The sequence below is a fragment of the Lepisma saccharinum genome, chromosome 18, assembly GCF_977018435.1.
Source record: "Lepisma saccharinum chromosome 18, izLepSacc3.1, whole genome shotgun sequence".
Lineage (NCBI taxonomy): Eukaryota > Metazoa > Arthropoda > Insecta > Zygentoma > Lepismatidae > Lepisma > Lepisma saccharinum.
In genome coordinates, this window is record NC_139246.1 from 65,374,122 (window position 1) to 65,393,249 (window position 19,128).

Consider the following 19,128-nt stretch of genomic DNA (forward strand, 5'->3'; position numbering starts at 1 on the left):
CAATTCAAAACAAACACTGAGGAAACGGAGTGCAAAAGTCCTGCTGTTTCATGACAACGCCAGCCCGCATTCGGCCAAGCGGACTCGGGAACTCTTACAGGCCTTTCATTGGGAGGTTTTCGACAATCTGCCATATAGCCCGGATCTCGCACGAAGTGACTACCACTTGTTTTCCCACAGGAAGACCTGGCTAGCAAAGCAGCACTTTGATGACAACACAGACCTTCAGGCTGGTGTGCAAAATGTGTGTCACAGGCGCCAACTTTTTATGACAATGGACTTTGTAAGCTTGTTTATCATCGCTATGATAAGTGCCTAAACTTTAAGGCGACTATGTTGAAAAGTAGTGTAAGAATGTCGCTTCAAAATGTATATAATAAAAAATGTCTACTTTCACTTTTCTTCTTTTATTCCAAAACGTGAGTTACTTTCTGGATAACCCTCGTATATATACAGGGTTTCTATAAATTAGTTATACAAAAGTAACCCTTAATTGTGAAGAAAGTGTATGTGTAACAGAAATGGTTTATACATAAATGAATACAGCATATCTTCAAGTTTATTGTCGCACATCATTTGCTTCCAGTTGTTAGTTTCCGACGCCGGCACTGGAGGCGAGAGCATTTGCTTATATTCTCTAGTATTGCGCCAGTCATCATGGATTGTCAGAGGCATATCAAACCTGGACATGCTTGAGAATTATCTAATGCCACAATTGCGTGAAGATATGGGTGATGATTTAGTTTTCCTCCTCATTTTCATCAAAAAGTAACCACCTACCTCAATCATGAAGTACATGGATTGGTCATGGTGGAACAATTCCATGACCACATCGTTCACCTGATTTAACCCCATGGATTTCTCTATCCGGGGTTACATTAAAGAACGTGTGTTTGTTCCCCCTCTACCCAGCAAAGTCGACGAGCTGCAGGTCCGGATAACGCAGGCAGCTGCGACCATCGATGCAGACATGCTTCAAAGGCTTTGGCAGGAAATTGAATACCGCTGGGACATTTGCCGTGTGATGAAAGGATCACATATTGAACCCTTGTAGAGAAAACTTGAAGATATGCTGTATTCATTGATGTATCAAACATTTCTGTTACAAATACACTTTCTTCACAATTAACGGTTACTTTTGTATAACTAATTTATAGAAACCCTGTATATCTTTTGAATTGTTCACCCAACCTACGAATAGGGTATAAATTGACCAACAGCAGAGTTTGAGTGTGCAATGATGACAGAAGAGATGGATAACACAGTGAGGTAAAATTCAAAATTATAATCTTCTTCCAATATTGTCATGGTTACTTTGTAGGAGAAGCTGAAAATGATAGAATGTTCCAAAGCAAGGCAGTATTTCCTTATTGGAATATGAAGTGTAGAGAAATTATGGGCTCAACTCATGTGTAACGAGGGGTATGTCCAGGTTTCAAACAATGCAGTGTGTTTGTAAAGAATGAGAGCTTTAAAATTTAAATTTTGCTAATTTTTAATATTTTATTACTAGAATGATTATACTGAGGGTATATTAGAAGTCAGGGGTGAGCACCCTGGCATGCCTTTGGGTATACCACACAATTATGTTATGTTAGACAGTGAAGAGCAGGGGTGCCCATCCCCACCCCCAGACCCTGGATGCAGTCTCCTCCAAATTCATTCATCATAATCCCCCACAAATTATTTTGTTAAATATATAATAACTGATTTTAATTTGGATGTAATAGCCTCTCAAGTGGCTGACAGTTCTATCTTAAAATGTTGTAATCTTTCGACACGCAGAAACAAGCACATTGATTAGCTAGACACTTAATTTGAAATGTCGAAAAATAAATTAATATGTTTAAACAGTTTTGGGGATGGGAGAGGGGGCTGGAATTGTAAAGGTAGATATTACATAGTTTCGTTCTGGGAGGAGACAGTATAAAGTATAAAATATTTTTTAAATATTTTTTTTAACTTATTTTTAAAAGTTGTTCAAAGACAAAAAGGGTAATCGAGGGTCATTTAAAGGGGAGTTTGCATTTATCATTTTGCCTCCCCCCTCCCACCTCTGAGTTCTTTCCTGCTTTCATTTTAAAATTTTGAGCTGCAGTGCCAGTGGGACACTCCAAATATTTGTGCTGCAGTTGTCTTAACCAAAACCAGTTTGATTGTACGACCGATTCAATTATTGTTTCATACACAGAGCCGTAGATGGTGAGAATAGAATTTGGTGTCTCCTGCAACAAATTCTCCTCCTGTGCTTAGAGTATTTCATAGTCAAAATTTTCTGGATTGTATCTCGAATGTTTAAAATTCATTTCCTGCGATAAGTTAGAAATGCACATTTTACATTATATATATATTTTCCCTTGCATTGGGTTATTTACAATGTGTATGTAGCATATTTAGTTGAATTATTACAGCACAGGGAATAGACAATACAGTAGTATTTCTGATAGAACAACATTGTAAAAATGGTGCCCCTGCAGAAAGAAATCACATGAGACAAGTCCTGTGAATAGGCTGGATGGGGAATAAATTTGAAGCAAAATTTGTGCAATTTAGCAATTGCGACGCTCGATTTGTGAGACAGTGCATTTTCCTGTTGTTGAAGCACTTCTTGGACTGTTGGGAAAGTGATCTATTCACCTAATGAACAGCATTGTCTCCTGATAATTTACTAACATTTTCAAACAAATAACTGATGTTCTTAATCAACACCAAGAATATTGTTCATGTCTGATAATGCAGAAGCCGACCTTCGTGGTGGAGTGGTTAGCACAGTGATCTAAGACCCCTGGGAATCACGGGGTTTGAATTTCGGTCTGGGCATGTATGTTCTTTGTAAGTATGATTTGCTTTATTTTACTTCCCTTTTTGTGCCATTTTGGTTAATTTGCAAAGATGTGGATGAGTGATGATATGATGAAATTCATGAATGGACACTCACAAATATCCATGCCCAGGCCAGGATTCGAACCTGGGATCCCTGGCATCGTAGCACGATGTGCTACCCACTCCGCCACTCTTCATCAATTTCATCATATCATCACTTATTCTCATCCTCGCGATCAGCCAAAAGTGGAAGGAAAGCAACGCTAAATAACAAAACTCAAAAAATCGCAATGCAGCTATATTATAATCCTTCACAACCATCTTATCAAGACGTGAAACTCAGATAATTGCAAGCGAAGAAAGCAGGAAATCTATTTCTTTGCAAACTTACAAGAATATTAATTTGATTTAATTTAATTTGGGGTCAATACTTTCACAGGATGCCATGATATTTACTATTTCCCAGCTTTTTCTGCATTTGATCATGGGTGCCAACAACACAAAGGGTGCATCACCAAGAATCTGAGGTGGAAAAGTGGTAAAATATCAAGCAAATGGTGAGACAATCAAAAACTCAAATGATGTTTTTGTGTATGATATTATCACTAAATCTGCCCCGTGAAAATTTAACAAGTTTTAGGAGATGTCACTTCCTTCAATTCGCCGTACTCCACCGTGAGTAGATCTACAAAATTTGTACGGTATTTATTACAAAACTGGCAACAATACTAATTTAATAAGGAGTCAATAATTTGTCGCAACAATCACTCCTTCCAATTCTTTCTCCTTTTTGGTCCTTGTCAACCCACTTTGCCTCTGCTCTTCTGGCACCCCTTCGCCTCCTCTCGAAGCAAATGCTGTGTCTAATCATCACTCATCTTCATTAGCCTAAACTGGCAAGAAAGCAAAGTAAAAATAATTACACTTTGAGTTCTTGTTTAGTATTCCGATCTATATGTTACTTCACTGCATTTTCATGTATCCGATGCTTGTTTTAAGAGTGAATGAACAAAGACGGATGGTTATGACACCCACAGCTTAGCGAATAATCCAGAGTAAAATCCACTTGAAACCATACTACTTCCAAATGATTCAGAAAAATGACAGCCTAAATAGTATTCACCATACGAATTTTATACCAAAGTGCTCAATATTGCCCCCCCCCCAACCAACTTCAAAGTTCGATCCCCCCTGACTGTGGAAAATCTGTGTCAATCTAAGACCTAACATTGATATCCAATATCTGGATATTCCCCCCTCAAGAGCACCCCCATGTTATGCTGAATATCTCCCCATAGTAGAATTTCTGAGATAATCTAAGACTTCACATTGATAGTCAAGAGTTTTACTGTGACCCCACTAAAAATGCTTAATTTTCCCACAAGACAATTTAAAACTTAAAAAGAACTAGGCACTGTCCTCCCCAAATAATATTTATTACCCATCCCTTATCAGTATTTTAGGAGTATACAAAGTGATTATTACATGTTAACGAAGTCAATTTCTGTCCAAAAAGCAATTAAAAAATCACCCCCCAAAATTTTAGTGGATGCAACCTGCATCCTCAAACCTACCTGTGGGCACCCCTGGTGACGAGGGAGGGTATATTCCGAACAAGAGCCTTTTCAATGTTTTGATGCATTATGCATAATGAGTAAAAATGACAACATATTCTGTTTCTTGCAGTCATCATTGTTTTCTCCTTTTAACTGCTAACTATTATGAAGCAAATTCAATTTATGTCCATGCCTGTTTCTACCAATTTATATTTGCATATAAAAAAGTAAAGTAAAAAAGTAAAGTGTTCCAATGTGCATAGCACCACGCCATGAAGGCGTATAGGGGGTGTGGGGGTAACGCCCCACACTTCCTTGATCCGGTCGTGAGTGGGGTGATGTGATCAGCATCACGCCCCTGACCGCCTTTACCCCCCAGGGTTTCCCCCAGGTACCCATGTTATTCGACGCTGGGTGGGCGCCGGGGCCGCTTCCATCGTTAGAAAAGTTCCCGGATTTGAACCGGCCGGGGATCGAACCCGGGACCTTGAGCATGGTAGTCAGACGCGTTACCGACTGAGCCACCGCGGCCACCTATATTTGCATATGACTTTTAATATTTGGTGTAGATATTAATAGTCAAATGTATATTTAATAATTAATTTGCAATGTGTGTGTGTGTGCAGACCAATTTTGAGTGCTTTTTTGGGCCCACACTTTTGATAGCTTTTATGACTGAAAATCAGTGCACGTGGCTGCATTGTTTAACACAGGGAACAATTTAATCACACATTAATTCAGTTGTACAGAAAATGTGGATGCTTACAAGTGGCTAATGATACTATAGATAAAGGTAAAAAGGTAAAGTACTCCCCTGTGCTTAGCACCACGCCATGAAGGCATATAGGGGATGTGGGGGTAACGCCCCACACTTTCTTGATCTGATCGTGAGTGGGGGTGATGTGATCAGCATCATGCTTCTCACCGCCTTTACCCCCCAGGGTTTCCCCCAGGCACCCATGTTATTCGACGTTGGGTGGGCACCGGGGCCGCTTCCAACATTAGAAAATTTCCCGGATTTGAACCGGGCGGGACTCGAATGATACTATAGTAAATTGTAAATATGCATACACTCTCATAAAAGAGAATTGTATAGGAGTAAAAGTCTTGGGACTGAAAATTGTAAATGCATGCATAGCCTAAGTAAAAAAAAAAATGTTCACATTTTAATTTTTTATATTTCTCAAGCAAATGTACATACTAAACATTTCTGTAATTCATCTCCCCTAAGAAATAATTCAGGCTTCAAATGAACAACAGATGATACAACAGTATCAACTTTATCACAATTATTAACCTAATTTAAAATTAGGTTCCATTTCTTGGAATATATATATATATATATATATATATATATATATATATATATATATATATATATATATATACAGGGTGGCTACAAACAAGCCGAAATTAAATTCCCTGACTTTTCCAGGTTTTCCAGGACAAAATTTGCATTTTTCCCTGACAATTACAAACTAAACTAAATCGATGTTTTTGCAAATGGAAATAATAAACTCATACAGATCCAGGTGTGGATTTGTTAAGTACCAATATTATCTTCTATGAAATTGACTTAATTTCTCTATTCTCTATCATTTGAATTCAAACTGCAAAATAGTGAATTTGGAAAATTATTACAATAACAAGCTAGGGAAGGATTACGGAATTTTGTCACACGCAGTAAGTTTAAAATAAAATACTTGATTATTTTTTAAAGTTAAGACTAAATGAGATTAGAGTGAAGAGTGATTGACTAAGAAATACATTTTGTAATTTATCAGTCCCCTTATCCAGTCTTGGTATTATATGTTGATATTTCCACTGAGGTTTGGAACCCTCTGCTTAAAGAACCATGAGTGCGGACTCATTTTTCAATGCATAAAACTACTTCTCTCTTCTCTGTAAAGCAAACAACTTAACTCTTGCATATAAGTGAAACAATTGAATCGAACAAAATAAAGTGTCATATTTCCTTACATTATCAATGGGATTTCTGCTTCAGCACAGTATATCCAAGTGAAGTACTGTGAAACTGACAACATGCAGTTATAGGCTACCATTAATGCTGACGAAAAGGGTATGTAGGTATTTGAAATTTAACACAAGGAATTTATAGAATTGCATTGCATAGGTACCTGATTTAGCTAACCACACATTAAAACAGGAACACTCTAATAATAAAAGCTTCTGAAAGTTCATATACGAGGGGCATACTGAAAAAAGCACTAGTGGTCGGAGAGCGACACTCACACACATGCAGGCAGGAAGAAGTGACATGTAGCTGTAATCTGGTACAGTTGCAATGCAGCCATTATAGGACAGTTCTAGGTTAAAGATTGCAGCTCTCATACAGTCTCCCACCGACTGCGATGTAGCCTACATTGCACGCTCAGAATTTGGCACAGAGCCACCAGCAATCGTGTGAGGTGTGCAAACCGGACGTCGTCAGTGATAGTATGGTCAGACGATGGTGCAGACAATTCACGGAAGGCCAATCGAATGTGCACAACCCCATACAGCTGAGTACACATGGGCCCTTTGCATCACTTCAGGTGAGAGATCTTGGACCACTCCCTGTACAGCCCTGGCCTTGAATGTACCGACTTTCATCTCTTAGTTCAACTGAAGAGGTTTCTGGCAGGGCAAGGATTTGACAGCTACACTGTGGTAGAAATAGTTCCAGTCTTTGCTGTCAGACACATATACCATGGGCATACAAGATTTAGTGCCATGCTACGACAAATGCCAGAACAACGGTGTTGATTATGCCGAAAATTAGGTTAGGACTCACTGTTACTAATGCAATAAATTACAACAGATATTCTTGTCTTATTTATGCCTGATCGGAAGGGACCTTGATATTTTGTTATTTTTTTTTTCAAATTGGTGTATTTTCTTATTTTTCTATTTTTTACTATACGGTGTTATTTTTCCCAAAATTCACATTTTCATTTTAGCTCATTTTCTGGCAAATATCTGAAATTATACCTTCATGGTGTTTTTAAACTACTGTTTCAAATTGTAAGTCACATGGCTTACACCTCTTCGTGAGAGTTTGATATCTTGAAAGTTATTTTGGGAACGTTATTTTCCATACCACTTTTTTAATTTTAAGGTAAGGATTTTAGATAATGGAATTTTCCCCGTATATACTGAAGGGTGCATAATGACCATAAGTGGCGACGCACCCAAAAAATTAAAATCAATCAATCTCACGTGACAGATACCGATATATTATGGCACCAAAAATTGGCATTATCTTTTTTTGACTTGTTACTGTTACGTTTCCCAAAATTCGCGTTTTTGTTTTAGAACATTTATCTGCCAAATATACCAAAACTTAATACTCCATTGTGCTTTAAACTATTATTTTCAAGTGTAGGTCACATGGTCTACGTAATTTCGTGACAGTTTGATATGTTGAAACAGATTTTTGAGGAAGTAAAAGTAAAGTGCTCCGCTGCACTTTTCCATGAGGGTGTATAGGGGTGTGGAGTTAGGGCCCCAAAACTTTCTTGACCACGAAGGTAGGGGTGATGTGATCAGCACCATGCTCCTGGCTACCTTTATCCCTCAAAGTTTCCTCAAGGTGCTAGCTTCATATGATGCTGGGTGGGCACCGGAGTAGTTTGAATATGTGGAAAACATCCCGGTTCTCCCCCACAGGGGATCGACCACGGGTCTCTCGCATAGTAGTCAGACGCCCTAACGACTGAGCACCATTATTACTCGCTCAACAAATGCCGATGGTGCGCACTTAGCTTGGTAATTCAAAACATATCTCGTGCGACAAATCTGAAGATGTGAGTCCTGTGTGACGGTAGATACGCACTCGATCTCCTGTTAGAACCCTGCTACTTTGCTCTGTGATGCATATGGTTTTGATAGTTGAAAAAATCGTGGGAAATACATGATTTAATGTGGCTGTCTGAATTATTCCATGTACGTATAACTCTATAGTTTACTCGAGTAAAATGTTGGAAAACTTGCATGTTCTATGTACAAAAACATGGCCTAGAAAAGACAAGAATGTTGTATTTCATGGAATTTTTCGTTGTTTTAGGACATTTCTTTTAAAAAAATCGCTAAAAATGGCAAAAATTCGCATTATTTCGATATTTCGAACGGGCGAAAAATGTGTCCAGACATCACTGCACATTCCTAAACATAACTTCGCAGCAATTACCATTTTTCACGGTTTTGGCGTTTGCGAAAAATCAATGTACCTACTAATTGGAAATTACTTTCTGGCCACCCCTCGTATAAATCAGTAGATGGAATGTAAAAATTTAGCAAGGCTGGCAGAGAAAAGTCAATTCTTGAAGAAAGTGATTTGCTTTTATGATGGAATGATTCGAGTAAATATGATATTAAAATATTTACGTATTTATTATTAGTATTTTATTTCATAATATTGGACATTAACCTTACTCAGTGAGAGATTAATGAAAATCTCTCACGAGTTTAAACAGACAGAACAGAGAGTGGCGTTAATTTCATTGCGATACTAGTGTTGCAGTTAATTTGAGGTTGGGAGCATTCACTTGCCAATTTTTATAATGTTAACCAATGCAGATTTATGTTTCACTTTTTCGTGATAGTATTCAATATATATCCCGTTTGGTTGGATTCTTCTTGATATCTAAGAATAGTGCAATGCCATTGTAAACGTATGTTAACTTGTGCGAAACCAGTAATACGTCTGGATAATGAAAGAAAACCTTCGTAAGCACTGCTACATTAATAAGAAGTGAGCCAGAAGAGTAATAAAATTCCAACAGCTTTTCTTGTTTATGCATGCTGGATGTTGCAGTCCATGCAATTTCTATCGCATGTTGTAGTGACATACTTTGTCGAGTGGCGATATTCGACAAAAATCGTATGAATCAATGGAACCTATTTGTTTCCATGTTCCTTCAGTTTGTCCAACAAAATGCCTTACTACGACGTCCGACAACTATCGGACGGCGCCACCCGCTTTTATCCCCTCCATCTGTTGACAAATTCCCTTACTACTCCCATACGGACAAGAAAAAATGATGATTCTATGCATTTTCCATGTAATATTTAGAGGCTTAACCTTTACTACCCCGATGATACCATATGGTATCACCAGAGTAAGGTCGTACTCGCCCGATGATACCATACGGTATCATGGTGCTGATTACGAAATGAATGTGCTTTTTGGAACTTCATACTCTTATGTTTGGGTGGAAACTGACACAGGTCTGGAGCAAGCCTGGGAAATTCATATTGATGACCAACCTCCCCCCTCCGCAACATATCCATGATGCATTTCCGAACAGAGATTCACATTTTGGCTCATTGTTCAACTTGTATGGCACCCAGGAATATGAAACATGTTTTAATCTCTTTGAAAACGTCCATTCTTTGAAGAGAATACTAAGGTTTGTGCCTTCTCCCCAAACTAGAGGGAGAAGAGGGGGCAAACTCCAGATTTTTATGTTTTTTCATTAAAATTCGGATGTCGCGCCTCCCAAACCTCCCCCCACCCTCGGTTCGGCGTTCTGAATTTGTACACGGTTGCATGCTCTGATGTAAAACAAAACTTATCCGAAGTAGATTGCTCCCATAGTGCCCAGAGTTAAAAAAAAATTTCTGAGCAATATGCAAATTACCTATTTTTCGTAAAAAAACAGAGTTTCACATTTTGGCTTATTATTCAACTTGTATGGCACCCAAGAACATGAAACATGTTACGTTCTCTTGAGAAATGTCCATTCTTTGAAAATAATACTAAAGTTCGCGCCCTCTCCCCAAAATAGCGGGGGAAGAAGGGGCAAACTCTAGATTTTTATATTTTTTCCATTGAAATTCGGGGGTCGTGCCCCCAAGCCCTCTTACTCGGTCCGGCGTTCTGAATTGTACACGGTTGCATGCTAACAAAACTTATCCGAAGTAGATTGCTCCCATGCCCGAGTTATATCAATTTTCCTCCAAAAATTCAAATTACTTATTTTTCGAAAGAAAAATAATCACATTTTGGCTTATTATTCAACTTGTATGACACCCAAGAACATGAAACATGTTTCAATCTCTTTAGAAATGTCAATTCTTTGAAAATAATACTAAAGTTTGCGGCTTCTCCCCAAAATAGTGGGAGACGAGAGGGGCAAACTCCAGATTGTTATGTATTTTTCATTGAAATTTGTGGGTCGCACCCCCCAACCCCCTCCTCGGTTCGGCATTCTGAACTGTACACGGTTGCATGCTCTGATGTTTTAGCTGCAAAACAAAACTTATCCAAAATATATTGCTCCTATAGTGCCCGAGTTATAACAATATTCCTCCAAAAATGCAAATTACCTATTTTTCGTAAAAAAAAAAAATATTCACATTTTGACTTCGTAATCAACTTGTATGACACCCAAGAACATGAAACATATTTCATTCTCTTAAGAAATGTCCATTCTTTGAAAAGAACACTAAAGTTCGCGCCTTCTCCCCAAAATAGCGGGAGAAGAGGGGAGCAAACTCCAGATTTTTGTTTTTTCCATTGAAATTCGGGGGACGTGCCCCCCGTCCCCAAGCCCCCTTCCTCGGTCCAGTGTTCTGAATTTTACACGGTTGCATGCGCTGATGTTTTAGCTGCAACACAAAAGTTATCCGCAGTAGATTGCTCCCATAGTGCCCGAGTTATAACAATTTTCCTCCAAAAAGTGTCCGAATTTAAAATTCCCGCCTATAAGCCCGGGCGAGAGAAATTTCTCTCTCTTTCTCTCCTCCTGCCATCACCGGTTTCTGGCGCCGTGGTTGTGTTGCTCATAAAAGGGGTATAAAAGTTGAGGCCGAAACTTACGAACGAGATTTCCTGTTCCCGTGCAGAGTTCCATACTGATATCTTTAAATAAATAAAAAAATAAAATAAGAAAAAAAACTCAATGAAGACGAAATTCCCTGACATTTCTCTGACTTTTTTTGACACCTCAAATTCCCTGACTTTTCCCGGTTTTCCAGGTTTTCCAGGTCTGTCGCCACCCTGATATATAAAATTTATTTTCAGAAGAGGTATTCACTCTGTTTAGTGTATTAATTGTCATGTTATTACACTACTGTTTGAACAAGGAATGAGATTGCCTACACAGATTCTAAAATGTCTTACCCAAGAAAAATAATGGGTACAACTTATTCAGTTTTAGAATGGTACAGAAAAATATTAAATATCACTTGAATTTTCAATATTGTAACACAAAAGAACAGTTTATTAAATAGTATGTGTATATCTTAATAGTTATTATCAAGCAATTATCATGAATATATTCACTCCAAGTATTTGCATATCACAGTGACTCTAAAGGGGACACACAACTTGGAGGAAGGTAAATAACTATTCTCATCTTGCAACTGAAGGAAATTTTTAATACTAATTCTTTGTAAATAGTTCTGTGAGGATGTGGAAAAAGTTAAATATTTTACATAATACTTGACCAACAAAGAACAAGGTAAGAAATAAAACTGACAGGGAAAAATTGAATCAATACACACATTGCATCAATTGAAAATTAATTATAAGTTCAATGTTTACATTTCATAGCATGTATATGCAAGTAAACTCACTTTCTCTAATGCACAGGACATTTATGTTTGCCAAGAAAAATTCTCTTCCTGGGCTCATAATGCAAATTTACTTTGATAATGAAAACCAATATTTGTAGCTAGTGTAAATTTTTTGATGATCAATTGAAACCTAAAATATGATTTTCTTTTGAACTTTCCAGCCAATAAATTACAAGTAAAGCAAAACAGCTTGAGGAATATAATCAGCAGCGAAATGATGACAATCTCCTGTCGAGGAGAAAATTTCAAAAAAACATTTGAAAAAGCAAAAAAAAGTGCAACAAATAAATAACGAAAGTACCACACAAGGTGGTACACAACATAACTATTATTAACATATGGCACACAACTTATAATTAAATGTTGCTGCACTTAAATAAAAATCATAAACAGAAAATAATAATAATAAAAAAAAAACATACATGCACAGAATGACACTACACCCTATCAATATAATAATTACATGACAATATAACTTGACATTTCTCAACATTGAATGAAGTACCCAATAATTATATATACATAAGATTTGCAGCACAAGTACCAGGAATATTTGTTGTTTGCTTTGGAATGTAGATTTTATCCCCATATAAAATGTGGAGAAATCCTTCATATGCTACATTGGAAAGGCTTTTGCTATAAAAAAAACACATTTGAAAATCACAAAACTATGACTTTTCATTTGGCTAGAAGAGCTAAAGACTGAGGAGTAAAAACATGAACTAAGGAATCCCAACCACAGTCAGCAATTTGACCCTCAACATGATTGTTAAAATCCAAACCATAAACAAATTCTGAGTGATGTTTGATTGTTTCAACAGGGCTGGAAGAAACTTTAAAATCCCATATTCTGAAAGAGAAGTAAGAAATTTATGATAATTACAAATATTCAATGAACGCAAGGTGTCGTCTCTTTGTGAAATATTTTAATTATACGATTTGTATAACACTAACAAGAATATTTAAATGAGAAAAGTAATATTAAAGCATACTGAAGAAAAAGACATTCGTTATTACACTGGAATGGAATAAAGTTTCTGTGTTAAATGTGTTTGATAGCTACAAATTGTCTAAAAAAATATAATTATTTATTTTTCTAATTTCATTTAAAATATTCCAAATTTTTCAAATTCAATATCATAAGATTACAGTACTGTGCAAATTAGTTGGGACAAGCTGTATTTTTCATGAGAGCAAACTACGAACACTATCCCGTCAGTTGACATATACAGTGGTTGATCTTCGACATGTTCACTTGCTGTAACAAGTGAGAGACCAATGATAGCCTGGTGGTGATAAATATAAGCCTCACTTGCGAGCTAGAGCTTGCAGCCATAGGACGTGTCGTGAAGTACTGGAGCATGTTGATGTTTTCTGCTTTGTGTTAAGTGATGGATACCACTCCAAGGAAGAGGGCAATGATTGTTGAACTAAAGAGAGAAAACTTTTAGGATTGTTACAGACATTACGGCAAAAGTTGGTGTTGGAAATTCCAGTGTAAGTCTAATTGTCAATGACTACAAACAATTTGGGTCATCCATTGTGTAACGGAAGGGAAAATCTGGTAGAAAACGGAAAACGTCACCTAGAACAGACAAATGGCTGCTGAGAAACAGTAAAATCATGGCTGCTGAGAAACAGTAAAATCAATCTCCAAAAGACAAGCCAGGATCTACAGAAGGAGTTGACCTAAATTTTCTAGGTTTCTGGAGTCCATATTCATTCAGGAAATGTACGCAGAAGGTTACTGGAAGCTGGGTGCAGAGCACAGAAACCCATCAAAAGGCCACTGTCAACCCATACCATGAGCAAAAAATGTGTGCAATGGACGAAAAAATACCAATATCGGAGTAGTGATGATTGGAAAAAGGTTATGTTTGCAATGAAATTAATTTTGTAGCATAAGAAATCAAAAGAGCTGTAGTGTGACGAAGCAATGACGAGCCACTGAGGCTTTAAACATATTCAACAGTGTGTAACACTCTCCACCCCAAAAAATGTTTTATGGTAACTTTCCATATAGCAGGCCAGGAAGTCTTTACCTTGAACTCACAAACATACACTGAAATACTGTCAAGGAAAGCGCCATACATCAAAATTGGTCAAGAAATTCATGCGGGATAATGGCCTAGGTCAGCCAAGAAATTCACCACCTATAAACTCCATAGAGAATTTATGGGGTATAGTGAAGTGGGAAAGACAGACTGCTCAACAATAGAACGTTCCCTATCCTCTGTTGTCAAGGTGTGGTTTCATGATGACGAAGTGAAGGAAATGTGTTCAAAACACATTGAATCCAAGCCCAAGCGAGTTCAACAAATTCTGCAGGCTAGAGGTGGTCATATCTCATACTAAAAATAGCATGGATATACTGTCAATCCAGTTGCTACATTATATTTCTTAAATTGTGAAAATGAGTTTTTTAATGCTTGTTTCAATTAATTTGCACAGTACTGTAATTACAAAAACAATCTAGGACTGAAGACACCCTGCATTTACTCCACCACATGCACCTGTGGTACAGACTACATTGGACAAACCAGGACAATTGAACAATGTTATAAAGAAATACATCAAGAATTCTCATAACAAAAATCAGGGTTAGATAGAACATTCCATCAATGAAGGCCATGTAATTTACTAAAAATCATCAAGTGGATACATACTGGGACAGAATCAATCATCAATGAGGCAATAGTTCTCAATGGGGAAAATTCAAATCTCAACAGAAACGTGTGTATTTGAACTGGACCCAGCCTGGCTGGAAACAGTCACCAAAAGCAAGGATATGACAGAGATGACCTACATTGCACTTCAATCTCTGGAGATGAGAGTGGTGCATCCCTGAAAAACTCAGGAGCATATCTGCAATTGCTCTGGATAATAACCTGAGAAAATCTCTTCCATCACTAGCTGCTAGGACCTTGAAAACTATTTCACATGCGGAAAAAAAGGGCTTGCACACCACAATTTTCACAAATACACAGGAATGAAAAGTTGTAAACAAATGAAGTGGTTAATCCTATCTTTGCAATGTAGCTGCCTCATTTTTGATCTACCAGTAGTTCAGTAACAGTAACACGGAGTAACAGTTTCATGTTACTTACAGTATCTTCCACTTGAGAAGCCATTGCTGATCAGTAAACCTTGAATTTTAGGTTTCTAACCTATTTTCTTCTTTACAAGTATGTAAGAAATAACAAGTTATGTCAGCGTTTCGTTAAAAACACAAGAACTGATAATGTTTTATAGTGCCTAAAAAATATATTTTGCTTGTTAGAACCTATTTTAGGTTTATGCACCTAAATCAAGCCCATTTTAAGGTTTTTATATATTTTTAAAGGTTTTACAGCATTTTATGCCACACAGAAGTATTTGCTTTGTTTGGTCTTAAAAAATTCCAATGACGAACGTGTTTGTAACATACTCTGTCTATCTTCCTTCCACCAAGTCCATGGTGATTTTTCAAACCTCTAAACAAAGCAAAATGTCTGGTACCACTGTTACCTGTACAGTCTAAAGTGCAAACTTCTCATCTGTATGGTCTTGCTTATTTTCACGTCACTTTGGTGCTTTGTGGCATTCACCCCTTGCAAACTAACATTTCAGCATTGGAGTTTGCACCACTGACTATGTTTTTGTTGAAATATTATTTTCAGCATAAAAGATGATCCTTACAGACAAAACTGAAGACTTTGACTGTGGATAACATGAAAACAGATTTTTTGCAAAACTATACGGTGAAGAGTGGATTTTAATAGCAAATTTCCAATGGTAAGTTCTGCCATCCCTGTAGGGTTAGGCAACACACATGACGTTATGCAATATAGTGCATTTCAGGATATAGGTGACTATACCTAATCAGCATTTTTCAGGAATTCTGAACTATTTAAAATTTTTTTGAACCTACTTCAGGATTTTTCGAGCCTAACTTAAAATTTTTAGGACCTATTTTAGGATTTTAAGAATCTATTTTAGGATTTTAGAGCCTATTTTAGGAACCTAAAAGCACACCTTTTAGAACCTAAAAATCTGAGGTTTACTAATCAGTTTGAATGCCCTCATTCCATATCATATTTTTAACTCCATGAATATTATTCACAATGCAAGTTAACTTGTAGTAACAAATGGTGCACGCATTTCTTTTTTGAAACAAGACTATAATATACATGGGGATCGGAAAGCAGATTCCAGCAGGTGGCCTCCTGTCAACTGCTTTTTTCATCTGGAACATGGTTGGACTCCTTATCTCATGCTCTTTTTCCTTATCCTTTCTTTCTTCAATCCTCTTCCTTCTTCTCTCCTTCGCTTTTGTCCTTTCCACTCTTTCTAACTCCTTCTTCCATTCTTTGTTTATCTTCAGTCCTCCATTCCGGTTCATTGTATCTTCTTCACCTTTCTTCTCTATTTCCTTGGCCTCCTTCCATTTTCTCACTAGTACTATCTTCTCCCTTTCCTATCTGCTTATTATAAAAAAAGACGTTAAAAAAAATTTTAATGTTAAAAACTGTACTTACGAATGCGAGTATGTTGTTCCTATTTTTCTTTCTGTAGAACGTGGTACTATGCTAAGTACCTAGTTTTTTCATATGAACCTGAAGAAGCAGATAGTTAATCTTCGAAACGTCGTTCTACAGAAAGAAAAATAGGTACAACATACTCGCATTCGTAAGTACAGTTTTTAACATTAACATTTTTTTTAACGTCTTTTTTTATAATAAGCAGATAGGAAAGGGAGAAGAGAGTACTAGTGAGAAAATGGAAGGAGGCCAAGGAAATAGAGAAGAAAGGTGAAGAAGATACAATGAACCGGAATGGAGGACTGAAGATAAACAAAGAATGGAAGAAGGAGTTAGAAAGAGTGGAAAGGACAAAAGCGAAGGAGAGAAGAAGGAAGAGGATTGAAGAAAGAAAGGATAAGGAAAAAGAGCATGAGATAAGGAGTCCAACCACGTTCCAGATGAAAAAACAGTTGACAGGAGGCCACCTGCTGGAACAACTGGAAAGGAATGTCCTAGATAAACAACATTCTAATTATCTTGTGTCTGGAGGATAGTGATTTTTGCGTATATATATATCTTACTGTTTTGTACCTTTTTTCATTTGTATTTGGTACAGAGTCTGAAGAAGACCTTGCTAGAAGGTTGAAACGTAACGTTTAGTTTTATGTTTTAAAGTAAAATAAATTCTGCCTTGGTCAGCATATTGAGTTTTTGGTATAAAAAAAAAAGTAAGTAAGTTCTGCTGGACATTCACTCATCTGGTCGATCAAATAGAAAAGCACCCTCCAAATATATAATAGTAATAATAATAATGACAACAACAACTGCTTTATTATTACCTTTAATGGTTAGTCTTGTAAAATAATAATCAAAAGTTTGATAGATTTTGTGTTTTAAGTCCACTTTACGCACAGTAAGGCTAATTGGGACTGGACCTACAGTTTGAAGTGGGATCCGAACCACTATGTGCCTCCACTGGGTATTGAACCCAGGACCCCTTGATTACAAGTCAATGGCACTACCACTACACCATAAAGGAGGATTAATCAAAATCGTTATTATTTCTACTATTCAAGTTTTATCAATGGTCATTCTACGTGAAATCACCTAGAGCAGGTTGCTGTACAGTCATGGATTTGCTTCCAATTTTTATTACTGATAGGTACTTGGTCCAATATGACAAATACTGTATGTAAATATTAGAAATATCCAACAAATACAGGGTGTACATGTTAAACTTCCGGGATTTTGAAGTGATGGGAAATTAAAATGAACACAATTGCAAATTTTTTAGTAATTTTATTGCAAAGAGCATCTTAAAAAGTTTCTTACAAAAAATTACCACACTTCTATGTGAGCACCTTTAGTGACACGAAGAATGTCCAGCAGGAATTCCACTTCGTGCCACGTGTGCTGCAGAACGTCATCAGGGATGATACCAATGGCAGCAACAATTCAATCACACAAAGCATTCATGTTTGGCACCTTCGTTGAGTAAACTGCATCCTTAACTATGTTTACTTTGCCTGAAATGTGAGACATTGCTTCATCTGAGAACATTACCATGATCAGAAACCCAGTGTTATCATCATGCAGGAAAGAACATCGTTTGCAAAGTCAGTCCTTTTGGGCTTGTTGTCAACTTTAATTTGACAAATCTGAACTGTGTACACATACAGATGCAGCAGTATTCTTAGTACTTTTGAAATGTTAAGGAGGCATTTGCAGTTCTCTTGCAGCTTGCCTGATCGACTTCCACAGGATGAGGACAAAAACATTACGAACTTGCTCTACTGTCTCGTCGAAGATGGGTGGCGTTCCTCACCCTGACTTCTTAAGAAAAAATCCTCGTTTCGAGATAACTTCTATACCATGCCCTGATGTTCTTGTCGATTGGTGGTGTTTTGTTAAAGGCACGCCAAAATTTAAGCTGCACAGTAACAATTGATTTTGACTCCACAAACCATACCAGAGCATGTGCTTTCTCTTGAGAAGATGCGATTTTTACAAAAGCGATGACAGCGCTGTCATGCATGATGCATGCGAACTAAGAAAAACACACACAAACTTGAGCGTATATGGCACCAAATAAAAAAAAAAGGATTGTCGTAACATTATTTTCTGATTTTTAACACCACAGGTTCATGTGTACAAACTGTGTGTTAAGTTACACATTTTTGAAAATTTGGAGATTTTCAAGAATTGAGTGGATGAACCAAAGCACCATGTGACCAAAACAAGTCATATCTTGGAAACCAGGTGGATTTTTGTGATGATTTAGATACTTATAGAGACAAGGACAGTTTTTACAAAAAATAACTGTCACCACTCTTATCTGCATGGAAAGTATAAAAATCTTTAAAGAAAGTAATTTGTTGTGATGAAAAGGACACTCCATTTCGGGTAATTGATTGATAGGGAATCCCAGGTTTTACACCAATGGAATTTCTTACACAGCATAATCAATACATGTCAAACATAATATTAAAAAATCCGAAACATAATATTTTTCATAGTGGAAATATCACAGGTTTCAATACTGGGTGTATGAAGCAATGTTTGCACTGGCATTTTTGAAAATGACTAAAACACTCACAAGTTACCACTAATATGAGTACACATAATATTGTTAGAAATGTTGAATGAGTGGGAGAAGTATTATATGA

At 37.0% G+C, this 19,128-nt stretch overlaps 1 protein-coding gene across 4 annotated transcripts in view; it reads right to left on the bottom strand.

Annotated features, from left to right (window-relative positions):
* Nucleotides 1-11,200: 11,200 nt before the first annotated feature.
* The window catches only part of Pex7 (peroxisomal biogenesis factor 7), an 81,748-nt gene continuing 73,820 nt past the window's right edge, over nt 11,201-19,128 (bottom strand). For 3 of the 4 annotated variants that reach the window (XM_083140577.1, XM_083140578.1, XM_083140579.1), the window contains exon 8: nt 11,202-12,810. In XM_083140577.1, coding sequence (XP_082996703.1) covers nt 12,639-12,810 — 172 coding nt within the window. In that variant the 3' untranslated portion in view covers nt 11,202-12,638. Of the gene's footprint in view, nt 12,811-19,128 lie in introns of all 4 variants that reach the window. The other variant, XM_083140576.1, reaches the window with a different exon arrangement.